Source organism: Strongylocentrotus purpuratus, unplaced genomic scaffold (genome assembly GCF_000002235.5).
Source record: "Strongylocentrotus purpuratus isolate Spur 01 unplaced genomic scaffold, Spur_5.0 spur5_scaffold_15, whole genome shotgun sequence".
NCBI classification, from domain to species: domain Eukaryota; kingdom Metazoa; phylum Echinodermata; class Echinoidea; order Camarodonta; family Strongylocentrotidae; genus Strongylocentrotus; species Strongylocentrotus purpuratus.
The window spans coordinates 11,011,683-11,039,359 of NW_022145600.1; the positions used below are offsets into that span (position 1 = coordinate 11,011,683).

At 39.6% G+C, this 27,677-nt stretch overlaps 1 protein-coding gene and 1 long non-coding RNA gene across 3 annotated transcripts; both read right to left on the bottom strand.

Annotated features, from left to right (window-relative positions):
* Positions 1-13,152, bottom strand: LOC115924017. The gene is made up of 4 exons (XM_030985552.1): positions 12,960-13,152; positions 6,933-7,082; positions 3,183-3,267; positions 1-2,544 (listed from the first exon to the last, which is right to left on the bottom strand). Exons 2-4 carry the CDS (start codon positions 7,066-7,068, stop codon positions 1,467-1,469), a joined length of 1,299 nt encoding a protein of 432 aa, XP_030841412.1. The 5' UTR covers positions 7,069-7,082; positions 12,960-13,152; the 3' UTR covers positions 1-1,466.
* Positions 13,153-19,471: 6,319 nt separating this feature from the next.
* Positions 19,472-27,543, bottom strand: LOC115924019. 2 transcript variants are annotated; one of them, XR_004064132.1, is made up of 5 exons: positions 26,527-27,543; positions 25,695-25,866; positions 24,746-24,879; positions 22,941-23,115; positions 19,472-20,065 (listed from the first exon to the last, which is right to left on the bottom strand). It is a non-coding gene; the product is annotated as an uncharacterized LOC115924019 (long non-coding RNA). The 2 variants fall into 2 exon arrangements; XR_004064133.1 differs by having other exon boundaries at positions 24,710-24,879.
* Positions 27,544-27,677: the final 134 nt, after the last annotated feature.

Here is a 27,677-nt window from a genome sequence, read left to right on the forward strand (position 1 = left end):
TTGATATATTCATTATAAATATTTAGATATAAAAAAAAGCTTTACAGAATTAGGCAAAACATGGTTAATACACATGTATTTGCTTCAGGATTCATATTAAGATATATAATTATTATTGAATATTTTTTTTTTTTAATAGCTGTTAAAAAAAGGGTAAAATTCGGCAACAAACTAGATGTGATTAACAGAATTGCATTGTTGGATTGCAAATGAAATTTTGAAATATATATATTATTTTGAAATTTGAATTGATGCAATCAAATGAAACGAAATCTGTCAAAATATTAATTCTCTTCAATTTCCAAAAGCGTCACTTAAATACTGTTTCATTAACCAAATCCCGTATCCGGACACCTACCCCCTGGACATCCACCCCCGGGTGGTTATCCGGGGGTGGATGTACAGGGGGTAGGAGTCCTAGAACCATCAAACCCAAGGTTTTTATTCCAATAACATTTTACATGTGAATTCTCTCATACCAGTTGTATGGAATGTGACAACTAATACATCTACCATTTCTACAGTCATTTTATAATTTGTACATAGAATACATAATGTTTTTTTTTTTAATACAACAATTATACATTGATCTGAGTGAGGTTTGCGGTTAAACCCACGTGTTCATTCGACAGGATTAGTTGGCCCTTAAAAAAGTCCACCCATCCTACGTGGTGCAACCGCAAACCTCGCTTAAATTTATCCTTACCAGGGACGCCTTCAACGATAACACATATTAATCCCGATGTTCTTACGGTTTATTGATTCACTTAATTTGAAATATCAATATTTTAATCTCAAGATTAAGTGATGTTACAACCCATATTGTTGTCGATGTCGCAGGAGATTCGATTCGAGTTCCGGGGGGATCGAATCGGCGCGCTGATTCGGTCCCCGGAACAAATCGAATGAAATTAGGGTTTTTGCTAATAAAATAACGTAAATTGTTATTGTTGAAGTCGGAGAAACATGTTACCAATATGAATTAACAATATTTCTTCATTTGATAGTTGATCTTTATGACAGACCCATTTTCCTCGTTCTAAATTAGACTTCTGAATTAGGTTTCGTAGCCTCGTACATTATCAGCCACAGTGCATCTTATCTCAGCTAGCGCGCTGTATTTGAAACACGTATGAAACGATGATATTTGACAGGCAGCTGCATTTTTACATAAATGGTTATCAAATTGGCAACTTTGTGCACTTTGTTGGTGTAGATGATTCGTAGCAGTTTGATTGGCTGCGATCGAAGGCAGACCAGAAGAGTACATCTTGCTCTAGGGGTGTGTTTTACCATTACGTGACACCTGACCAAGGACGTGTTGTAGAGATGCGCCGGATCGAATCGGCGAATGAGTTTATACCCGCAACAACAAGTAAAATGAATGAACCCCTGACAACTTAATACTTTTCAATTTCGTATTTTCAGGACATCAACTTTAATGGGGGCTATTAATATTTTATCACTCATCTGATATTCTTTATTCGAGTATATTCTTCTTTTTGAAGTTTCATGATCTCTAGCGCCTTCTCGTAAATCATGATATCTTCATACAACGCTTCTCTTACTTCTGCACTATTAAGTAGCTCAATTTTCATTTGTTTTATTGTCGTATCTTCCACTTTTGCATAGTTTCTGTTCATGTTAACGGGAACTGAATATTCAGCTGTAAAATTCATTTGATAGGCTTCTCCAAAGAGCTCTAGAGATACCTGATAGTCCTCCAAAATTCCTATTACGGCGAACCAGTTCTCTAGGTTTTCAAGGGTATATTGGAGAAGTGCACGACGCTGCTCTTTTGTTAAGGTCGCTGTATGAAGAGCTCTCTGTCGACACATACACCTGCCATGATTAACATGCACGTACTTGATGATATCTTTAGTGTGATCCTGATTTACGTACTCATCGAAACTTGAGTTATAGTTTCTACAAGTGTCCGGGTGCACAAGAAGTTCATTGAAGAAGTGACCGCCTTGATCAATCGCCAAATCAGTGATGGAGACGTGTTCGGGTATCACTGGTCCGCACAGACGTTTAGCGTGTTGTCCAAAGAGGTAGAAGTACAACGAAATGATCCTGTCATATGGATTACGAAGTACCGTCATGTATGAACAGGGCCTCTTATGCAATACATCACATATGCCAAAGCTCATACCTCCTTGGAAGAGTGTCGGCTTGGATGTACCTCCCTTCTGGAGAAAAAGGTCAAAGTTGCTTGAACTTGCTTCATTCATTTCGACCCTACCTATTCCTGCTTTTTGACACACTTTCTTCAATATCGCCTTAGTGGTTTGCCCACCTGCTTTATGAAGGTGCACAAAAGCAATGTTGCACCTAGCGTAATCCTCTCCCATTCCAGATCTCAACCCATGAATGTAATAATTTGGCAAGCCCTTTCTATGCTGTGTAACATTGGCCAGTAGAGAAAATGTCGGACTGGCATTTTGGTCAGCCATGAGTTCGGCCAATGTCCTGGTGTTCATACGTTCGGCACGGTGTTCATGAACACCTCCGTGTACTTCGGTTCTCCTCCCGTCATCATTTCTTGAAAGAAAACAATAAGGAGAAGAAAAGATTAAATGATACATGAAAATGGCACCTCGTTATACACGTTCCTAAGATTATAATATACAGAACAATTAAATATTTCGATATTATGTACTATATTGTATAACATGATTGAGAATGTGCCCGCAAATACTTTAAAAAAAAAAACCTAAATAGCCATGTCCATTACTTCATGACTTCTGCTTAAATTCCAATAACGCATTCCATAATCCGAACATGATATCTATGGGGTAAACAATAGAGTATTTTAAGTTGACTTCTCGAAAGTCTTTGCGATCGTGTTATAGATGAAATCTCGCGAACAAACATTTCTGCAGGTTCGAGCAACCCGCACCTCATCCAATATCTGTACTTAATTTTGTGTTTTAATTCTTTTGAGTGAAATGGCACCTAAGATGTAGAGACAGATTTCCGCCCTGTCTGTCTGTCACTCTGTCTCTCTCTCTCTTAACTACTTAATACGAATACAATATATACACAGTGTTTGTAGCAAGACTATTTCTGCTTCCTTTTGTCCCAATATCTTAGTATCTTCACTGTATTGTATTTAATTGCATTGTTTTGTTTAGTTTTGTTGTTTGTCCTTTTGTTTTGAAAGAAAAGAACAGACTTACCCACTGACAGGCTCAGCCTCATACCAGACGGACTCATGAATGGGATCTACCGAAGACGTACTCACACCGCGTTGAAGCCCGTTACCTGATCAAGCGTAATCATTGAGATTTAGATTAATAAATATGATATTATTTTATTCATTTTATTCCTATAAACTTCATCTCATCATTCACCATGTCTATTTATACGAATTGGGTCTATGTTCATAAGGTATGTAAATTTCTATCCAAATCACGAACGGCTGCATGCGAGGGAAATTAATTGTATAAGTGCGTTTGAGGGGGGGGGGGCGGTTATATTGCAGGTGATAACGGTAGTATAAAAATAATGCACTGTTGCCAGTGTGTTAGCGAAGGGCCAGTGCACGAAGTTTAGTCAGTGCCCATAGTGATAATGCACAGCCCGCAGGGCAGTGCGTTATCGATACCGCACTGACTAAACTGAGTGCACTGGAACTTCCCTAACTTAAAAGCGAAATAGTGCGTTATTTGTTTAATAAGACGGGTCGGCAATACTTTCTTACAGTATAGTCTAGATTTAGAGTATAGATAGATATTAGACAGTGGCAAAAAAAAGAAGGACAAAAAAGAAGGACAAAAAAGAAGGACAAAAAAGGACAAAAAAAGGACAAAAAAGGACAAAAAAAGAAGGACAAAAAAGGGGAAAGATTTTTTTTTTTTGGTGCTAAAGAAAGCAACCACAAAAAAAGTGTTCCTTCCCTCCCTCCTTAGCCACTGAACGAAGTATCTGACGACGTAATTTTATAATTTCCGGGGCAATTAAAACCCCTGAGCTTACCGGTACTCTGCCCCCTGGATTTCACCTAGGGCCCAAAAACAGGCACCTGGATGCTCATCTGACGGTAATTTAAAGCCTAAAACCCCTGGGCTCCTGGGGGCTCCGCCCCCTGGACCCCACACCAATTAGTGACCAAACCAGTGCCACAAATAAGGTATAAAAATGTGCTCATCTGACTGTAATTAAATGCCTAAAACCCCTTGACTTCCGGTTGCTCTGCTCCTTGGACACCACCTAGGGCCCTAAGGCGGACGGCTGGATGCTAATTTGACTGTAATTTAATGCTTAAAAACCCTGAGCTTCTGGGGTCTCGGCCCCCTGGACTTCACGCCAATTAGTGTCCTGCCAGTGTCACAAATAAGGTATCAAAATATGTTAATCTGACCGTAATTAAATGCCTAAAACCGGGGCTCCACCCCTGGACCCCATCAGGGACCCTAGGGCGGCCCCCGCATGCTTGTCTGACCATTATAAAATGCCTAAAACCCCTGAGCTTCTGGGGGCTCCGCCTCCTGGACCCCACGCCAATTCGTGATCTGCCAGTGTCACAAATAAGATATAAAACTATGCTCATCTGACGGTTATGTATAAAATCCATGAGCTTCTGGGGGCTCCGCCCCCTTGACCCCAAACTAATTTGTGTCCTGCCAGTGTCACAAATAAGGTATCAAAATATGTTAATCTGACCGTAATTAAATGCCTAAAACCCCTAAGTTTCCGGGGCTCCACCCCCTCGACCCCACCAGGGGCCCTAAGGCGGCCCCCGCATGCTTGTCTGACCGTTATAAAATGCCTAAAACCCCTGAGCTTCTGGGGGCTCCGCCTCCTGGACACCACACTAATTCGTGACCTGCCAGTGTCACAAATAAGATATAAAACTATGCTCATCTGACGGTTATTTAATGTATAAAATCCCTGAGCTTCTGGGGGCTCTGCCTCCTGGACACCACACTAATTCGTGACCTGTCAGTGTCACAAATAAGATATAAAACTATGCTTGTCTGACCGTTATAAAATGCCTAAAACCCTTGAGCTTCTGGGGGCTCCGTACCCTGGGGCGGTATTCTGAACATTGTTGTAAGTTTTGTGTTATCTTTTGTTGTATCTTCCAGAGATAACACAGCGCTAATATTGTTGTAAGTTGGTATTCTGAACATTGTTTTATCCCTGTGTTATCTCTTGAAGGACCGCCTCTATCTTATCTTTGACCATTGATGACACGCCCATTTTTTGTGGACCCTACCAATCAAAATCTATTTTATATAAGCATGATAAGTAGGTCAACCAATAGGAATACTTTATGCCATATCTGAAGATGCGCCTAGCGCATACTAATCTTGGGCGTAATTAGTTATTTGAGCACTTATTACGCGCGTCATCATTATGCGCTGTTGAATGTGGATCATGAAGACAAATCACGCTTTCACTATATTGGTTAAGATGAGAGCATTAAAAACGTCATATCCTAGCATGTAATATCTTAGAAAGTTCTCATCTGTGATGTTTCCGGTCAACACACAATCTTCTTCTAACTCGTCTATTGGCACGAAGTTGGTTCTCGGCGAAAAATATTGCCGCCATTATATCACCACGAAAGATACAACAACCCCCTACCTGTTGTAAATATTGTTGTAAATACCATGCGAGATAAGATAAGATAAAAGATACAACAACTTTCAGAATACCAATTATCTCGACATAATTATCTCCCGTGCGCATATGCAAATGAGGATTAAATGCCACTTTATTAATAATACGCACAATTACAAGCGCACCAAAGTATGAGCGCAGGCGCGGCCAATAAGATGAGAGAAAAGATACAACAAAAGATAACACAAAAGTTACAACAATGTTCAGAATACCAACTTTATCTTATCTTCAAAGATACAACAATATTAGAGATAACACAGGGTTCAGAATACCGTCCCTGGACACCACGCCGATAAGTGACCTGCCAGTGTCACAAATAAGGTATAATTATGAGCTTCCGGGGCTCTGCCCCCCAAACCCAACCAATGGCCCTGAGGCCCTGGATGCTCATCTGACCGTAATCTATTGCCTAACACCCCTGAAACTCCGCCTCCTGGACCCCACGCCACAAAATTTCTATTTTGGGCACTCCCCCCTGAGAAATTCTGGATCCGCGTCTGATATTAGATCTCACTTTTTGTTGTTTTTTTTTTTTGGGGGGGGGGGTTATTATTTTGTTTACAGGGGTCGTGTCTTGACAATAATTTCCTTTGCATTGGGTCATCCCAGTAAACCGACAGCTCCAAAGAACGACAGCCTGCGAGACTGACATCCCACGAGACCGACAGTCCACCAAAAGGGAGGCAAAAACAAAGAAAATATAGAAATGAAGAATATCCAAAAGATCCTAGAGACCATCAGCCTAAGAGACCGACAAAACAAAGAAAAGCATGTGGGAAGATAGAAAATATCGGTCCAGTGGCCTGTCACTCTTTTAAGTATAGAGGAGCTATTGCTTAAGATAATCTCCCTGTAATTGTAAGAAATGCCTCAACTCTGAATAGTTTTAAGCGCGAATTAACGTTGTTCTACTCACATGCCCAATCACCCAGACCTTGATAATAAATTGACCTATTCCAGACTCGGGAGGGGGGAGGGGGTGGACTTTCGTAGTCCTTTCACACAACTACCATTTTGTAGAGTTTAAGCATTTATAACTGTGTATTGTACCTTTTCTTATACCCTTTAATTTAGTAAATAATTGTACGTCATATTTTATATTTATATATATGATTCCTGGACCCCATGGAAGACCAGCAGTGTCGTGCCTGGCACAGCTGAATATGGGCTATCCAGCCGTTTTATTTACACTATGTATATACTTGTATTATATGTTTGTTTTTAAAACGGAAAATAAATACTATACTATACTATACTATACTCTTGTGGACGTCGGTAAAGTTAACTCTCGCAGAACTTACTTTTTATCGAATAGACAAACACCATGAAGGCGATCGAGAGAAGCACAGATATGTTCCGCAGGTATTTTAAACTCCTTTGCGTGTAAAGGCATCTTTGTATCCAGCCCTGGCCATGTATGACACCGAACTGATCCATCACGCTTTATACACCTGTTTGAGAGAGAAGGTTGGATTGTATTAAAGATAAAGTTGAGTTCTGGTCATGCGATTACATATTGAAAGTAAATATGTGGAATGGATCAGGAAGAGTTGATCATCAAGCGCGTAGCCAGGATTTTATTTTAGGGGGGCGGTAGTGAGCACGCGAAGCGCGCTCCCTAGGGGGGTGGGTGCAGGGAGGGGGGAGTTGAAAGAAGACGATTCGTTGTACCTTTCTCGACTCGTCTGATTTCAGTCCCCTCCCCCTCCTTCAGCGCGAAAGCTTAGACGTATTATTAGACAAAGAAGACGATTCGTTGTTCCTTTCCCCGACTCTTAATCCTTAATTTGAACTCAGTTTTCCCTTTTGTAGAAGCTTTCACGTTTCATTAAATTATTAGAGAAAGAATACGATTCGTTGTACCGTTCTCGACTCCTTTTCCCTTTTTCTTCCTGCGTCCTCTTACTTTTTTTCTCCTCTTTCTCTCTCTTTTTTTTTGACCTGCGTTTTTTTTTTTGGGGGGGGGAGGGGGGGCGACCGCCCCCACCGCCTCCTGGATACGCGCCTGTTCATCATGTAGTATGTAAGTATTGGTGTTGTATAACATTGGAGAGAATGTGAGTTTTATGTAACAACTCCCGTGGACATTTTATTATTTACAAGTTTCTTGCTGTCTGCTGCCGCGAGATCACTGGAAAGAACGTTTAGCAAGAAACCCTATTCAACGAAGGATTTTATCCTTTTAAAGAATCCCAGCAAAACCGACGCCCCCACAAAAACAATAAAAACAAATAAAACGCAATAAATTTTCAAAAATTCATTGCATTTTGTCCCGACCCCCATCATAAAAAAAATCTTCTATGTGGGCATGCCTTGAACCATAATGCATGGCCCTACAGAGGAAATTTTCCTGTCGGGGACTGGGGGAAAATGCAATGAATTATTGAAAACTTATTGCATTTCCTTGTTTTTTTGTTTTTGTGGGAACGTCGACGTACCTAGCGCCCGCTTCGTACAGTCATAATTCATTGGCTAAGCAAAGTTACTGTGAGCCCCCAGGATCAAAACCGTGTCGATGTGCTATATTAGTGCCCTTTTATGAGGCATTAATCCCCATTACTGTCAGTTATGATTTAAGGACGTAGGTCCCCTAGTTGATTAGCATAGTAGCACACACATGCTTTAGCAGTCACGCAAAACAAACACACCCCAATTGTCATTCAATAAAATCTGAGAATGTATACTATTATCTAAATCTGTTAGGACTAAATCATTGTCAAAATCATTCAATAAATTGGGGTAAAAATAATTATTCCATCATTATGACCAACAGTGTATATATACAAATTATTTATTGGGCTTATTTTGCTTTCCAATAGATCCATACAATATGGCACAGCTTTAAGGGCCTGGCAGAGCTCCTGCCTGGGGTTCCGGGGCGGAGCCCCAGGATGCTCTCGAGTTTATTAGACTTTCAAGAGAAAGATATAAAGAGAGGTTATTTCTTAAATGAAATGAAAGGACTCTTGAAAATAAAATATCCCTTTCATTTCATTTTTAGAAATAAACTCTAATCCATTCCTTGATATTTAAACTGCACTCCTCCTACTGTGTGATTTTTTCACACTCTCCCTGATCTATAAAGGGTGCTTTCTTTCTTTTGTCATCAACAGAAGCAAAATGCTAGGCCACGAACTTTTTGAAGCGTGACCAGATTCAAAGTATGCTTAAATGGGGGCATTGATGTATGTAGAAAAAACAGGATTAAGATCCCATGCAACGCTTCGAAATGTGAAAGAAGAATAAGAAAAATAAAGTTGAGATTCGACCTTTATGTCTAAACGTTGCATAATGCAATTCGTATTGGTATTTTATCCCATCTGAGAGGGATTTTAGACGTTATTTTTTAAGGATAATAAAGTTTAAGCTGTCCGGGTTTTTTAAGAAAATGCCTCTGATTCAAAACAAATCGAACAAGCTGTTTATTTCTTTATTCATGGTCTGTTTCTACTGTTTATCTATATTCATTGCCAACCCTCGAAAACGAATTTATTATGCATTTCACAGAGGAAGTTTGCACTTTATATCTATATCTATGTACATACGAATTATTTATTGGGCTTATTTTGCTTTCTAATGGATCCGTACAATAAAGCACAGATTTAGGGGCCTAGAAGAGCCCCTACTGGGGGTTCCGGGGCGGTGCCCCAGGATGTTTATTTCTTTAGTCATGGTCTGTTTCTACTGTTTATCTACTTTCCTTGCCAACCCTCGAAAACGAATTTATTATCCATTTACAGAGGAAAGTTAATGATGAAACATATGGGTGCAGGCCAAGATTTATACCCACTCAACTGTGAATTTGGCGCATCTTCCCTCATCTTCTTCAACCAGGAAATGGACTTCATTGTAGCCTTAGGACAGGATGGTGACATAAAATTGATAAAAGAACATCATAATCAGATTATCCGACCCCGGAAACCCCATGAATTTATCAACGTTTATCATACTTGTCTTTTTCCTTTTGGAACTACGCTTGACCTTTAACTCGGATGGCGGCCATTTTTTATTTGGCCGATATGGCCAGCATTACAGCCCCAATGAGACCTGTAATTGATACAAGCACATCATAATCAGATTAGCTAACCCCAAAATCCCCATAAATATATAAACGTTTATCATGTTAGCCCGTTTCCTTTCGTAACTACACTTGACCTGTAACTCAGATGGCGGCTATTTTGGATTTGACCAATATTACCAGTATGACCCGAGGAGATCTCAAATCGATGAAAGAACATCATAATCAGATTCTCTGACCCCCAAAACCCCATAAGTATATAAACTATTATCATACAAGCGCTTTTCCTTTTGGAACTACAAATTTGGTGCTTTTAGAAGAATCTGCACCAAACAACCCCTATTTAGCCCTAACAGCATGTGATTTGTATGCAGTTAAAGATTGTAATTACCACTCCCGTTGCCCTAATTCATTGCTGTCTGGTGCCTCGAGATCACTGGAGCAAAGAAAGGTAACAATGTATAGCAAGAAAGCCAATGATCCCTATTTCGTGTACGATCCTTTTAAGCCTCCCGGCAAGCGAAATTTTTTTTCCTACGAAAGTTCGTAAGAAAAAAAGTTCGCTCCCGGCAAAGGCTCTCCTCTGCACCCAATCGATCCGTAAAGATAAAAGTGGTTCCTTTGAGACAACCTTTTGTAACATTGGAGAGAATGTGAGTTGTATGTAGTTAAAGCTTCAAATAAATACTCCCGTGGAGCTGTTGTCATCTACACAATTTCTTCTTGTCTGCTTTTCTTTTCTCCAAAACATATACGCCCCTATAGAGCAACTTTTTCATTTATTTCCCCTAGAGCTCGCTCGTATTTATAATTGGTTTAACTGTGTTATTTGTGTGGAAATGTAGACTAGTTTATATTTTAAGTAGATCGCGGATTTGTCCGATTATGCAAATTAGTTCGCTACGCATGTTGCACATGGTTTCGCGGATGGATTATTTATTGTGTAATACACCGCCCACGTTAATATGTTAACATTTTTTTTTCTTCATTTTTTGGACCCTCCAACAGGCCATTTTATTGAAAATCAATTTCCAAATAACATATTTGAACACATGTTCCAATGAATATCACATAATAGTTCAGAATAAGATATACATAACGAATATCAACCACAATAAGCGATTATTGAAATCGTAGCATATTGATAACTATGACGATAATACTGTACATACAGAACATACATGTAGATTAGGGATGAAAAAAAAAATTAAATAAGAGTGCAACATCATGACTGAAATTGATGCGGGAAATTCAATATACTCATATTAAACGATCAAAATCCTCTCAACATGATCCATTTTTTATCGAATTTGTCAGTTTTGTTAGCAAGCATACTAACTTGCCTCTCATTTGTGTAACTATTCTTGATATATTGTTTTATTGTCCGAAAGGACGGTACAGACTTTTGTATTCGAGAAAAATATAATTGTTGTTTAGTCCAAATTATTATACAGTTTAAAGCATCATTTCTTTTTTCAATGAAACCTAACAAAACATCTATTAAGGACAGTTTTATTCTACAGCGTGTTACAATAGTTAACCAGTCAGTCAAACAACTCCAAATCAATTTGGTCACGTTACAGGAGTAAAACAGTGTACCATTTCTTCTTCTTCTTTTCCACAAAGGGAACAGTTCTTATTTAGAATTATATTAATTTTCACAAGATCTTTATTCAAATATAGCATCCTATTCAAAAATCTATACTGAAAGTACCGAACTGTTGTATGCGTTGTACAGCGAAACATAAACCTGAACTAATATTGCATATATTTATCATCAAATAATATACAATTTGCATGCCATCTATTACATAATTTATTCAAATATTCGTCCTTTTCTTTTAACATAATTTGATAAATATGTCTACATCCTTTTTTATCTTTCAACCTTGTTATGTTATCATATGTATATACGCATAATACAACTGATCTTTATGATTTCTTAACGTGACATAGCTTCTTCTCCCCCTGAAAATAAAAAAAATAAAAAAACGAGTTTTACAAATCTCAGCCATGCAATTCTGCCACTGTGTTGTAAGATCACTTTCAGATTAGGAGAAGTGTATTCTTGAGTATTTTAAATTGAATGGAACGTCTCAACTCAGTAAGCATTGCTGAGATTTGTAAAATTTGTTTTTTACAAAGATTCTGGTGAATAGCAGTGCTTATTCAAACAAATATTCGCATAAATTTGAATCACAATAATTATTTGTCGCTTAATCCCTTTAATGACCTTGTTTTCTTTCTCGTTTGAAAGGGGAAAAGAAGCTATGTCACGTCTTGGCATCATAACGATCAGTGTTGTATGCGTATATATTATAAACACAGGCTCCGCGGAACGTTTATCAAAGTGGGGGGGGGGCTAAAGTATTTACGACCAGATTAAGGGTAGCGAGCATAAATTGGTGTGGGGGTTCAGGGGCGGAGCCCCAGGAAGCTCAGGGGTTTTAGGCATTCAATTACGGTCAGAGAAGCACAAATATTTTGATGCCGCATTTGTGTCACTGAGGTCAGGGGGGGGGGGGGGGGAGGGTCGTTTTTTGTATTTTTTTAAGGTAAAATTTACGTTACTATCCTATTTGTTTACCGGTTTGGGAGGCTAGGGGGGGCGGTAGAATCGTCCAGTGGATCCGCGCCTGCAGTCCTTCATGATTAAATTGTGCTTGAAACCCATCTGGATTTGTTGTTGTTTTTCTTCTTATAAAACTTTTCGCGCTGCGACGTCACAAATCTTTAAATTTTCTCAATATTCAGACCACCACACCCAGCTGCAAAGTATGATTCTTAAACAGTATATTGGACCATGTCAAGAGAGAAACAAATTGTAATCATCCCTGATAATGTAATCACAATCATGAAAATGTCTAAATATTTCAGATTTACATGTTGATGTTTCCCTTTATAAGGTGGCCCTTATATCCCAGAAAGCGCCCATTTTGAAAAATGCCCAACCGCGCCTGCTTAACCTATTTTAATTTAGCTTTGATTGAACTCATACTCCCGATCATCTATCGTCGAGTCAGAAGACTGAAAGGTCCTTTATATTTAACAATATATATTTTACCCGATCTATATATGAAATAAAAGCTAATCCTCGGACTGACTTCCTTCGTTATATCAAATTTTGAACAAAACAGTTTAAACCTTGTATCGTCTTTAAATTGGTCCCGATGGATTCTTCGAGCGCATAGAGAGAAATCCACTTTGACACTCTCGAGGCAAACTTCTGTAGTAGATGATAAGGTGTATAATATGCACATACACACCCACTTACACAAAACGAAACCAAACAGATACGAAACAAACTTACCTAAATAATCTGATAATACAGCTCAATTATATGGAACTGGCCCTAGACCCATGAACGTGTTCGAGAAATGATCACTGTATATAGCTTTTAGTATGTAGACCAACGATCGAATAGTTGCCTGCTTGCAATTAAAGAATTGCGCTTCAGCAGCACTGCCAAAATCTGTAGTGCGTACACTGCCTAGAGCCCTAGACAATAGGGACTTTTAGATTTGCGTGGACTGATACGTGTGACGTCCATTCAAGGCAGTGTATTAAAAGGACGTCGACCGTAGCAATCCCCATTGTCTTCGTGCGGATCTAAAAGTCCCTATTACTGTTAACCCTGATAAGGCCGGGGGGCTAATTTTTTTCAAAAAAGAGGAAAGAAAAAGAAGAGAGGAGCCGGGGAGAAAGAAAGACAACGAAATGGCACTAAAAATTAGTGACAGTAACGACGAATAAGGGAAAGACAAGGGGAAGGGGGGTGCGTAAAGGCGGATGCATTGAGGGGAGGGGGGAGGGGTGACTGGCCGTATTCTTATTTTTAGGTTATGCGAAACTGAGTCGAAATTATGCTTCTTTTCAAAAAAATCTTAGCATGCTTGTTTATGTTAAGCCGGAGTGCATGAAAAGGTTAGTGTAGAAACACTTCTGAAAAGGCCGCGCCCGGCCCTCCAAAGAACGGCAGAAGGGTAATCCATAAATTATGGGGTCATTCTTGATGGCTTGGGAGTCGTTAAAAGGAGGGGGCCGGCCCTACTAAAATGGTAGTGACGGTAACGATGGATAAGGGAATAAGGAGGAAGGGATGCACATGCAGGCGCGTACGCAGGGGGGGGGGGGGTCGAACCCCCCTCAAAATTTTGTCAAGTTGTCAAGTTGGTCCTGATGTGTATAATGCGTAGACCAGGGATTCTCAAACTTTTTCTTTGACGGTCGGTCCAGAAGCGATTTCTATGAAAGCTGTAAGGTCCGAAATGACACTTGTATACTGACGATAATGAGGCTTGTTTTTGGTCTATATCTGATCCAAGGAGAATTGTTACAGTTTTAAAAAAACAGAACCGCCAGTGCTTCCACTCGTTTAAATAGAGTTTCCTGAAAAATAACATCCAATATCCTGGAATTTGAAGGAATTTTCTTAAAACTTTCAAAATGCCTCTTATGTGGATTTCTTATTTGGATGAATCGCTATGGCGTTTTAATATATATTAATTATTGAGTGGGCTTATTTTGCTTTCTAATGGATCCATACAACATGGCAGAGCTTGAGGGGCCTGGCAGAGCCTTTTCAAGAGAGAAATTGTCTTTAGGAGAGGAAGAGAGGTTATTTCCAAAATGAAATGCTCTTGAAAGTCAAATATTCCTTTCATTTCATTTTAGAAATAAATTCTAATACATTCCTTGATATTTAAATTGCGCTGCCCCTATTGGGTCCTCTTTTTAAAGAGCACAACAGAGCCCTCAGATTAGGCAGCAAGTAGCAAAACAAACCCGTAACACTGGACCAGTGGCGGATCCAGGGGGGGGCCGGGCCCCCCCCCCCCCTTGAGAAAAAAAATCATGTAAAATCATGTGATTTTTACCTTTTATGGGGGTTGGGCCCCCCCCCCCTGGCGCTCAAGGGGGGGGGGTGCAAATAGAAAAAAATTTGACGACCAAAAAAAAAATTGCGCTCTCTAACCCCCCCCCCCCCCCACGTTACTCGTACGTCTATCAATGTCTTAATATGGTAGATTTACATTTTGATGTTTCCCTTTGTAGGTGCACCTTATATTCCAGAAAGTGCCCTATTTTGATGGTGCCCCCCCCCCCCCCATGTATTGATCTTGATAAAAAATAACTTTCTCATTAATTCTATTTCCAATATATCTAATACTTGCACTAATCTCCAATTTTAAAAAAATCGTCTACTTTCTCTCAAGACAACATTATATAAAGGATTCATTAATGCAAGGCTATCTCGCGAGTAATCTCTCAATTTCTAACTTCCTGCATTCCTCATCTCCCAGTCTCCCTTGCTTTAATATTCCTCGTTACTTCCTTCCAATTGAACTCCAACTTAATTGATGTTATACTCTGTATCTATTCTTCAACTACAGTTAGATGCAAATGTTACTCAAAATCCATTATATAAATCACACTCAGGATACAGGCAACTGACGAGAATTGCTTCAATCTATATTTTACATGTATCATTAATATATGGTTTTACAATGGCTATGGTGATGAGTTGTCTAGGTAACATGTTGATGTGTTTGTTAAAATGTATTACCATGGTGCACCTTCTTGGTTGGGTATGTATTAACGTAAGTTCGTGCCTTTACATATCACAGTAGAAATCAATGTTTTATATTTGATGCAGAATAATATTAATATTTGGAGATTAGAAACACAAACAGTTTCCATAACCGTTCAAGTGTTTCAAGAAAAAGTTAAGCAAACTTTCTCCTGGATGTAAATTCACACTAGCGTATAGCACTAGCGAGCTCTCCGATCTAGGCTAGACTCTTCGCGAGCGGTTTCATTGGAATTTTAAGCGGTTTCATTGGAATTAATCGAGAAATTCCCCTCGCGAGCGTGTAAATAAAAAATACGCCGGCCGGCCATACGTAAATGGCAGTGACGGTAACGACGGATTAGGAGGAAGGGGTGCATACGTGAACTACAAGCGTAGTGGGATGATCATACTATCATTTTAGAGTGTGCAATCTGGGTCGGATTCCAGCATAATATATTTATAAAAAAGAAGTTCACATAAAAGCACTCATGATAAAGCCGCGCCCGGCCCCTACAACATCATTTTGGATTTTCAGATGATGGGCCGGGTGGCAGGGGTAGGGGGCAAAGTTCGCCCCACTCTTCAAGTACCCCCCCCCCTAAAGGGCCACTTTTACTTTGTAAAGAAGTGCCCCTTCCCCTTTTTAACTCGGATAAGCGCACATTTCATCAACACATGTGCCCCCTTTCCTATCTGATAAGGGCTATTTAGAAAAATGAGGCCCTTCATAAATAAAAAGTGTCCCTTTTCATCTCTGGTAAATGACCATTTTCATAAATGAGAAGTTAATTCTTTTTACTTCAGTGTGCTCTTCACCTCCGATAATTGCCCCTATTCAAATCTGAGAGATGCTCGTTTTACTTTGAAAAGTACCCCCTTCCCCTCCTGATAAGTACTCTTTTCATCTATGATGGGTGCCCATTTTCACCTTTGCTAACTGCCCTTTTATTTTGAATCGTGCCCCTTTTCCTTTCTAATAAGGGACCTATCCCCTTTTCATAAATGCCCCTTTTCACCTCTGATAAATCAATTTCTGATGGATGCCCCTTTTCCGTCAACAAATGCCCATTTCCCATACTCATAAGTGCCCTATCTCATTTCTGGTGAGTGCCTCCTTTCAGGTGTAAGAAGTGCCCCGTTTGAACCTTTGATAATTACTCTTTGTACCTTGACACATGCTCCTTTTCTTTTCTAATAAGTGTCTTTATCCCTTTCGCACGTAGGCACGGGGGGGGGGGGCACGTGCCCCTAACCTGCTCATCAGTAGTCTTGCACCTAATTTAAAGCGACTAAGAGTTATTTCCCCTAAAAAGGTCGCTCGCTCGCTCGCATTTATAGATGATACAATATGTCACTTTAAAACAAATGTTTTTTCAGTCTTCCGTGATGCTTATAACCCCATCATGATTTGGTGTTTTCCTCTTTATAAGATGTAATTTTTCACTCTGCGACCTCACAGATCTTGCATTTTTTCTCGCTTGCTTTGCTCGCTCGCAAATGAATATTCAGACAATCACACCCAGCCGAAAGTGTGATGCTTAAGCAATATCTTGTATGATATATAAAGAAAAACAAATATTGAAATCGTCCCTGATAATGGAATCACAATGAAAGGGTATATACCAATGTCTAAAAAAAAAGTATATTTTCGCTTTGAGATTTCGCTTTGTAGGTGCCCTTTTTTGTTGGTGCTTTCCACTTTGGAAATAGCTCCGCCGCCCCTGCTTACGCATTAGCGCCAGCGTTAATTTCACGCTTGCGTGCACAGGGGGTGTGTGTGTGTGTGTGTGTGTGTGTGGAGGGGGGGGGTTCCTCTCTAGCTCTGAAGCTGATTTTTTTTACCTGGATTCGTGCGATTCGGTTAATACTTTTAGAGGGAGTCTGAGGGGTAATGTGCCCCCCTCTGAAGCTGACATTTTTTGGATTTTTGAAACAGGATTCGTGCGTTTTGGTTAATACTTTTTTGGGGAGTCTGATTTGATTTCAAAACACCTGCAGTTAATGCGGGATGGGGTTGCAGCCTCTCTTTCCCCGAAAATTTAAAAATTACCAATATGCATTTGTTATATCTTATCTCGTATATTTTGGTGACAAGTAACACTTTTCACAACATACATAAGCTCAAATTTCCGCTCACTCGCCAAATTATTAAACCAGGAAATAGATATTGGGGCAAGAGGCTTCAGCCCCCACTGATGGAAATGTCAAAAAAATTGCGCGCGAGCATAACTTGAAAACGGGGAATGTTGATATCGGACAAGAGATGTGACGTGAGCATGTCCCCTTTCCAAAATAATTGTGCCCGCTTGTAGGTACCAGTACACTATTAAAGTACAGTGCTTCTAATATGACCTTGTCAGTATTGGTGGTTCCATGACACATGCTCCGCCGACGATTGCTCCGCCGACATTTACTCCGCAAAACGCGACAATTGCTCCGCGACATTTGCTCCGCGACATTTGCTCCGACGTCAAATGCTCCGCCGACAGGTGCTCCGCCGACAGTTGCTCCGCCGACAGTTGCTCCGCCGACAATTGCTCCGCCGACAGATGCTCCGCCGACAATTGCTCCTCCGACAATTGCTCCGCCGACAATTGCTCCGCCGTCAATTGCTCCGCAAAACGCGACAATTGCTTCGCCGACATTTGCTCCGCCGACATTTGCTCCGCCTGAAGCGACACTTGCTCCGCCGACATTTGCTCCGCCGACATTTGCTCCGCCGTCAATTGCTCCGCCGACAATTGCTCCGCCTGAAGCGACAATTGCTCCGGTGACATATGCTCCGCCGACAATTGCTCCGACGACATTTGCTCCGCCGACAATTGCTCCGCCGACAATTGCTCCGCCTGAAGCGACAATTGCTCCGGTGACATTTGCTCCGCCGACAATTGCTCCGCCTGAAGCGACAATTGCTCCGCCGACATTTGCTCCGACGACATTTGCTCCGCCCAAAAAGTGTCCCATAAACTACAAATGCTACTAGTACTACGACAAATGCTTCGCCGACAATATTTTTTTTTCACGGGTTGTTTTTGTTTCTTTCTTTTTTTCTTCATTTTTTGAATGCATTTCATGACATTATGTAAATGAAATGAAATGAATGAATGTTGATAATGTGGGAGGAAAAAGCAGTTGCCTAAAAGTCATTTCGAATATACTGAAATAACTTTCCATCTATCACTGTACGTCCCACATAATGTACACTAAACACTCATTACATGTCATGGGAAGTTTTTTTTTTTTTAAAGTAGAGCAGCAAGCCACATTCCCCAATACGCGCATACCTCCTAGTTAATTTCAAACAGCTCATCAATTGAGCAAATGTCGGCGGAGCAAATGTCGGCGGAGCAATTGTCGCTTCAGGCGGAGCAATTGTCGGCGGAGCAATTGTCGGCGGAGCAAATGTCGGCGGAGCAATTGTCGCTTCAGGCGGAGCAAATGTCGGCGGAGCAATTGTCGCTTCAGGCGGAGCAATTGTCGGCGGAGCAAATGTCGGCGGAGCAAGTGTCGCTTCAGGCGGAGCAAATGTCGGCGGAGCAATTGTCGCTTCAGGCGGAGCAATAGTCGGCGGAGCAATTGTCGGCGGAGCAAATGTCGGCGGAGCAATTGTCGCTTCAGGCGGAGCAAATGTCGGCGGAGCAATTGTCGCTTCAGGCGGAGCAATTGTCGGCGGAGCAAATGTCGGCGGAGCAAGTGTCGCTTCAGGCGGAGCAAATGTCGGCGGAGCAAATGTCGGCGGAGCAATTGTCGCGTTTTGCGGAGCAATTGACGGCGGAGCAATTGTCGGCGGAGCAATTGTCGGAGGAGCAATTGTCGGCGGAGCATCTGTCGGCGGAGCAATTGTCGGCGGAGCAACTGTCGGCGGAGCAACTGTCGGCGGAGCAACTGTCGGCGGAGCATTTGACGTCGGAGCAAATGTCGCGGAGCAAATGTCGCGGAGCAATTGTCGCGTTTTGCGGAGTAAATGTCGGCGGAGCAATCGTCGGCGGAGCATGTGTCGGGTTACCGTATTGGTAAGTTTAAATAACGGTCTGCGCGAATTTCGAATTTCCGCCCCCCCCCCCCCCCCCCCCCCCCTATTGGAAAATCCTGGATCCGCGCCTGTAAAGGCGCTATATAAATATCAATATGTATGTATGTGTATGTACTAGATTTAGGAAAATCAAGGTTGACGCATTCTCGATCGCCGACTGAGACCACGTAACGCATGCGCAGTGCCTTAAAATGACGTCACACGTTGCAGTCAAAGCTGTTGACGTGCAAATCTAAAAGTCCCTAATGCCCGGGATGCTAGCCGGTGCAATTGGTCCGCCCATTCCAGCAAGGATTCTGAAGGTCCCTGCTTGGCGGTGTGGGACGCGTGCTCCACCGTTTTAAATCATAGCCAAACGAAATGAAGAATATGGGACGCCGAGTTCAATGAAGTCTATTCGTTTTTTAAAATAAAAAAACGGAAACCCCTGCCCTTGTACAGAAGATAAAACAAAAGCATCATAAGTACATAATCACATAATGAAATCATGCAAGTCATCATTATTGATTGTGATCAGATTTCTGTAGACAAATACAGTTTTCAAAGGTTCAGTTCATATACATTGAAATTCAATTAACACACCAAGAAATAAATACGTAGTATTCAATACTATCTTTAAATACATGTATAGATATCAAACAGTCTTGACTCCGATCAATATTATTGAATACATAACACAAATATTCCTACGCAACTCACCCTAGACGTAAGTGCCACACGGGTAAGGAAAATACTACGTCATCGTCTGTTGTAGCCTAGCTTTGTAGCGTGGTGTCACTGGTGTGTATAAAGACACGTTACACCTCAGCGGCTAAAGTAGGAAAAAAAATGAAACATCAATCATATAATATGGACTTTCACATCTAAATCAGTATTTGTTGTAAAATCCCCATTTTATATATAAATCGAGTCTGATACTTACAGACTACGCATCAATCCCGTAAACAACTCAACAGAAGAATACATTTAACATGCCTCAGTACGTTTCCAACGTACAGTGAATAAAACATCTCATTACATAATATACAATTATTGAACCGACTCGTATATTACGATATCATAAACACTGGTAGCAAAGTAAAACTCAATAGCATCAAATATGTTCAATTATCTGTACATAGTGTATAAATGGTGCAACATAATTATACAGGCTAGTACATTGACGGCTTTAAACTTAAGCGTGTCGGATGATGTAGAGTGAAACGTACTACCGGCTTCGCTTAAAGCAAGTGGACGAATGTCCGTTATATAAAATGCCCATCAGGGCCTTGCCTGACATTGCGCCCGTCTAGAAGGACTACTTTTCGAGCATGAATGCACATCCTTCTGGACTAAGTATAATAATCAATTTTAGAAAAAGAACAATAAAACATACATGAGAAAGTATCATAATTTCATTATGGTACATTTAACTTTACCTACAAACGATTTATAGATAAATAATCAAGGGACTACTTCGTCCTTAACGTAAGTAAACCCAAACCACGTGACCATTAAAGTCATTAGGCTTCGGGTCTGACACGTATGTTTAAATTAGACACACCCAATATGCTGTACGGTGTTCTTAAATGAAAAAACAAGTTTTGAAAAGGTAAAAACGAGTTTGGTCACTACAGCGGTATTAAAATCCAACAGTGTGGCTTCTGGAGGCTCCCGGTATACAAACCGGCCCTCCAGCTGGCGCACTACCGAAAAATAACTCAGGTCCGGGTTCCGCTCCTGAATTCCATCAAAAACCTCGCTTGCCTGGCCGTCCAGACAACAGCACAACTGATTTAGGCGCTGTGCCCCAGTCAAAATAAAATAGTCTAAAACTATATAAAATATATATATATATATATATATATATATATATAAAATAGATGGAAAATAGTCCAGAAATAGATTAAAAATAGAAGAAAAAATAGCCAAAAAATATATTTTTAGGATATATGTTTTGGAACGCTTTAAAAATAGCGTAAAAATAGAAAAATATACAGAAAATATATGAAATAAATTTGTTTAAAACGGTAGAAAAAATATATGAAAAATATATTTTCTCACTATTTCTACTCTCTAAAAAAATAGATTGAAAATAGCCTAGTCCAGAAATAGATTAAAAATAGAAGAAAAAATAGCAAAAAAATATATGTTTAGGTTATATGTTTTGGAACGCTTTAAAAATAGCGAAGAAATAGTAAAATATACAGAAAATATACGAATAAATAGTCTAAAACTGTATAAAAAATACATGAAAAATATATTTTCTCACTATTTTGTTACCCCAAGAATTAGCAAGAAAATAGGAAGGAAATATATGGGAAATAGAAAAAAATATCTTAAAAATATATCCAGCTTAGATGTTATGGGATCCGCTAAAAATAGCTGAAAAATAAACAAAATATGTACATATTGTTCAAATGTCTTGTAACAGTTGTGGCACACTGCGGTCACCATCACAATACACCCTCTATATCATCATCTATAACCCTCTCACAATCACATCAACCCTAAAAATAGAGCTGACAATACACACACATTTCAGATTAGTGGAATTTATATGGACAAAGCCACAAGAATTGAAATTATTGAAATATATACAGTGTACGATCTGGAACATGAATTTAATGGTATATTCATTGGTGAATTTGTACAGCTGATTATGGAAAAAGCATGGACCCTATACAAGATGCCTGAAAATTTGGCTGATGTCGAGATATTGTTTTATCCTAGATGAATATAAAAATATAAAAAGGAAAATGTAGAAGAAAAAAATGCATCCTAATAAACTGAAAGGCAAGGGAATTGTAGCACATAGTTCATATAAAAAAAGAAAAAATGGTTTACCTTCGGCAAATAATAGTTATACAATATACAATATACAGCCACGAAAATAATTATTAGACCACAAGTATTGGGCGCATAGATAAATGAAATTTGTATAATTTTCATGGGCTCAATCAGTGAGTTATGAAATCAGTCACCGCTGATACTAATGGTGGAATCTTGGGTAAGAATTCTAAAAACAGTGGTATACACATATTCTTTTTTTGTTAAAAGTGTCCACATCTGACTAATGCAAGGTCAAAACAATGGAAAATGAAAAGAAAAGACTAACATAACACCTTCGACTTAGGCAGCTGAGAGTTGACTCACTCTATGTGATAGATAGGTTTCTGTTAAATTAAATAAATATACATAAAAATGTATCATAAATACCAAACATGGCATTCCTCCAATCTGTTTGGCACATACAAAAAACACTTTCCAATAATGTGCATATACGCATTACTTCACAAGTATACACGTTATGGCAAGCTACTGAAAGGCAAGGTTAATATTTGCCCTGAATATAATTAAATGTATGAAAAGTACATCTATTAACACACTGATGCAGAAGGCAGCTATTGTTTGGCAGTTGATAAACAAAAAACACTAAATAACATTGATGGACACTATACTTTACCCCCCCCCCCTCCAATACACAAATACCGGTACTTAAAGATGAAAAGCAAAAAAGTAATAGACTAGAGACCTGTGGGTCTTGTGCATACCTGAGCATGCAGCTTTGCAAGCTGGGCACTTTGATCATTTTTTCAGTAAATTGAGATACAATGATGTTGATTTGGCTTTTTTGTTTTCCTAGGTCCCCCTGCAGTGCACACCCCCCCCCCACCCCCCACTTGAACAAATTAAGATCCCCTTACTTTTAAGGGATGACTCCTGCCAAGTTTGGTCGAAATCTACATTGTGCGTTCTGAAGAAGATTAACATATTTTTAGCCTTATATTTGATTCCCTCCATCTTTACTCTCAGTCTCAGAGCCTGCCAAAATTCAGCTGATTTGTGTCCGGTCCCCTTTGATCTTCTCGCAATGAATTGCTGAAAGATATAAACATAAACAGAACAAAAATGTAATTATTAATTTTTTAGTGATGCTTTTCAGAATTGCCAAGAGCAGCATGACATGTTACTGTTGGCTCAAACAACACGATGCTCAGAAATAAAGTTCTCTGGATGCTGCCCATAAAAAAGCCATAAAAGAAGAGCTTTTTGAAAAGTATAGTCAATTTCACATACTGAAGTCGATCTTGACAGATAACAGAGTAATGTGAAAGACTTAGATGACATGCAAACTAAGTTAAAGTCGCAATTAAGTCTGGAGAAGAGTTTTATTTTCAACTAGATGGAATTCGACTGCGCGCAGTCGAAAATGATGCCTCCGTCATAGAGCAATTTTACAAACCGAAACGGAAGAAATTTTTCAAATTCAAGTTCAATTGTAATCCATTAACATGTTCTCAGAATATCGTGATTACAAGCAATTTCTCATATACATATATGACCCTTTAATCTTTGACCTCATGACCCTAAAATCTACTCAGTTCATTGGCTCTGCAAGATTTTATTGAGTTAAATAGTAATCCATCTGTCAGTTCTAAGGAGAATGCGTCCACAAGCTACTTTTTGCATACATAATGAGCCCATGACCTTTGATCTTATGAACCATTCATTGGCTCTGCAAGATACATAAATGATCTAAGTTTGGCAGGAATCCATCAATCTGTTCTAATGATAATACGATCACAAGCTATTTTTGCATACATAATGAGCCGCATGACCTTGACCTTTACCTCATGACCCCAAAATCTAATCAGTTCATCAGCTCTGCAAGTAACATACATGACCTAAGTTTGGCAGGAATCCATCAATCGGTTCTTGAGATAAGGCGATCACGAGCTGTTTTTGCATACACAATGTGCGCTGTGACCTTTGACCTCGTGACCCCAAAATCTAATCAGTTCATCAGCTCTGCAAGATACATACATGACCAAAGTTTGGCAGGAATCCATCAATCGGTTGTTCAGATAACGCGATCACAAGCTGTTTTTGCATACATAATGAGCCCTGTGACCTTTGACCTTTGACCTCGTGACCCAAAATGTAATCAGATTGTTTTCCTATAGTGATACACACTATCACTAAGTTTGAAGTTTAAATCTCCAGTGGTTCTTGAGATATCATGATAACAATCTCAATGTATGGAATTTCATAAGTTGACCTCTGTGACCCTTGACCTTTGACATACGTGCTCCAAAATCTAATCAGATCGTCTTCCTATGGTGATACATACTTTCCTTAAGTTTGAAGTTTAAATCTCGAATGGTTCTTGAGATATCGCGCTAACAAACTCAATACAAGGAATTTCATAAGTTGACCTCTGTGACCTGTGACCTTTGACCTACGTACTCCAAAATCTAATCAGATCGTCTTCCTATGGTGATAAATACTATTCCGGAGTCTTAAGTTTAAATCTTAAATGGTTCTTGAGATATTGTGATAACGGTCAAACGGGATGTACGGACGGACGGACGGACGGACGTACGGACGGACAACCCGAAAACATGATGCCTCCGGCACCACCTTCGGTGGCGGAGGCATAACAAAGGCGATTATTTAACATTAAAAAATCTACATTTTTAGGGTCCTTTCAAGCAAGGCAACAGAGTACCACTTCTTTTTAGCCTCATCGTACGCCTTCCATCCATCGATCTTCATCCTCCTGCCATGTACCTGCCGAACTTCGCTGCTCAAAACCACCCTCTTCACATTATCCAGTGTGACTGAACACGACAAGTGCATATTCTAGAATAGAAAACAAAAATGTATATGATTTAAATCATTTTATAAAATAAATCCTAGAAAAAAGGCATGCATGAATGGGATACTAAAGATGAATGTGATAACTGATATCATGACATACATATCATTATCGATGATATAAAAATATAATAAAATCATTTGGTATCATGTTTTACTTATCATTGATTATATTATTTGTATTATAGTATTTGTGTCAAGTTTGAATTTGAGAAGTGAAATTGAAATTTTATGAAAGAATGAGGACCTAAAAAAAAATGACCTCTGTGACCTTTGACCTCTTGAACACAAAATCTAATTAGATCGTCACTTGCATACGCATACATGAGCCAAGTTTTAAATTGATCTGTCAAATGGTTCCCAAGTTATTGCAAGAATCAAACCATTCTATTCTAATGTATACAATGACCTTTGACCTTGTGACCTTGTGACCTTGTGACGGTGTGACCTCAAATCTAATCAGATCATCGTCACTCCCGTGATATAAATACAAACGTGAGCCAGGTTTGAATTTGATTCGTCAATTGCTTCTTAATTTATTGCAACAATGAAAACACGACGGACGGACATGCATGCAGCAAACCGAAACAAAATGGCCCGAATAATTCACAAAGACACACAAGGAGGTTTGAATTTAACCCATGGTTTACATCTTCATTTACATGTACATGACACATTGTCTAAATTTAGCCCAAAATAGGCGTGATACAGTCGGAGGTTCATTTATTAATATTTGAATTGTGAATTTGGGCCATTATTGCCACCTTTGGTGGGCGGAGGCATACAAATCTATAACTTACGGGTCCTGTCAAGCTAAGGCCAAGCTACCACTTCTTGTTAGCCTCATCGTACGCCTCCCAACCATGGATCCTCATGTCCGGCCACCATCCGAACTTTGATGCTCAAAACCAACCTCTACTAGCTCTTCATCTTATCCAGTGTGACTGTGAACGCGACGAGTGCATGCATATTCTAGAAAAGAAAACAAAAAATTAGACCTTAGACTAGAAATTATTTAAATTATTTTACAAAATAGATGAACGGGAACTACTAATACTATCTAGTATTAGAAATCTAAAGGCCTATTAATTAGTAACAGTAGGGCCTTTAGACTAGACGGTCTAGAGGCTGGATCTGAAACTGTAATTAAAAGTCTAAAATAAAAGTTTTAGACTCTAGTAAAACTAGTAAAAACTAAAAAGTGTCTGACTGATAATTAATGATAGTCTATGATTATTTTTTATTGATATCACTTTTTTATAAGTAACTGAGTGATACGATTATGACATAGAGTGAAAGACCTATCAATGATATCAACAAAACATATTTTAATTACAATTTTGATAAACATCAACTCTAAAAAGTAAAATTAAAAATGGGGATTTCTGGACCCTTGTCAAATCAGCTTCTTCCTGTTTTTTCGGAATGAAATGCAGTAGACTAGGCCTAATATCTTCATTATTTCTCACCCAATTTCATCCCTAGGTTATTTTTAGAACCTGTATCCATGGATTTCACATCTAATAACTTTTAGCGTAGATTCTAGAATTCTAGATTTAAAATACTCAGAGAGTCAGTCAGTATTGCGTAACGACCAACCAACGGTCGTCTCAGTCATGCACTCATGCTCACCTTCAATTTATCATCGCTGTATCTGGCTGGTTTCTTGCTTGCTCGCGATCGGTTCACGGGAATATCATTAGAATCTACTGCAGTACTGGAAGACATTAATCAAATATAATCAATCGCTTCTCTTGGGGAAAACTAGACCTATATAGGCCTATATCTCAATGACTTTCGGATGATTTGATGAGGATATCGTAACTCATTAGTCGAACTTCCCGCTGTACCGTCATGTTATGGTAATACTGCGCATGCGTTGTTCATCATACATAAAACCACAGATAAGTATTTGTTTCTTGTATTTTCGGGAGAAAATTCCGGTATTTTTCAAGTTTTTTAACGATTTTATTTTTTTCAAACACAATGAGCGACAGATTCTTTTTTTAGCTGCAACTAATCAAATGATTAATCTCTAGATTTTTAAGGTGAGAACGTTCAACCTAAACGTCTTTGCGTTCAAATTCAACGTACGACTTTTGTATTGCGCGCGCGCATAGCATGCAAATCGCCTATAGCGATCGCGCGGCTAGCCTGTTGTCGATGGCCCTCGAGTTTTCGGAGTCCGTAAATTCTGGCGAGCGAAGCGAGTCAGAGAAACCGAGCGCGAGCGAGGGCCTCTTGACAAGTGATCTGAATTATATATTCATGAGACCCGATTTCCTACTGAATTATGCATGTCTAGACCGCTGCGATTGTGTGTGTGTATGTGTGTGTTTCGGGATTGCCCAACTAGGATAGTCTGCAAGTACAGACCCTAATTTGACACTTCATCAAAAAATCATTGTGACTTGAGAGAAGCCTAGCCCAGCTACCTACTGGCGTAAATATTCATAATTGAATGACACACGCCCTTAAAACTAAAACAACAACAACATGGTACCTACTGGTTGTACCAATATAGGTCAGGAGCAGCTGTAATACATGGCCTATGGTAGTCTTATAGTACAGACTCTCTTTTACGACTGATCAGGGTTTGTGCTTGCAGACTACAACTAGGCAGGCGGTCAGTCTCGCTCTCAGAGCGGTAGATATTACGTCATAGTAGCTCTCTCTGATTGGATGACTTTCACCTACTTCTCTTGGGTCGGAATTTTCGCCAAACAATGTAAAACATAAGAAATTCAGATCCCTTGTCAAGAGGCCCTCGCTCGCGCTCAACA

Bases quoted from the DNA above. Each gene is read 5' to 3' on its own strand.
- LOC115924017 (XM_030985552.1), bottom strand. From the start codon at position 7,068: ATGGATCAGTTCGGTGTCATACATGGCCAGGGCTGGATACAAAGATGC. The intron at 3,268-6,932 runs GTAAGTTCTGCG...ACGCTTGATCAG, and splicing joins GTTTGTCTATTCGATAAAAA to GTAACGGGCTTCAACGCGGT. The intron at 2,545-3,182 runs GTAAGTCTGTTC...TTTTCTTTCAAG, and splicing joins GAGGCTGAGCCTGTCAGTGG to AAATGATGACGGGAGGAGAA.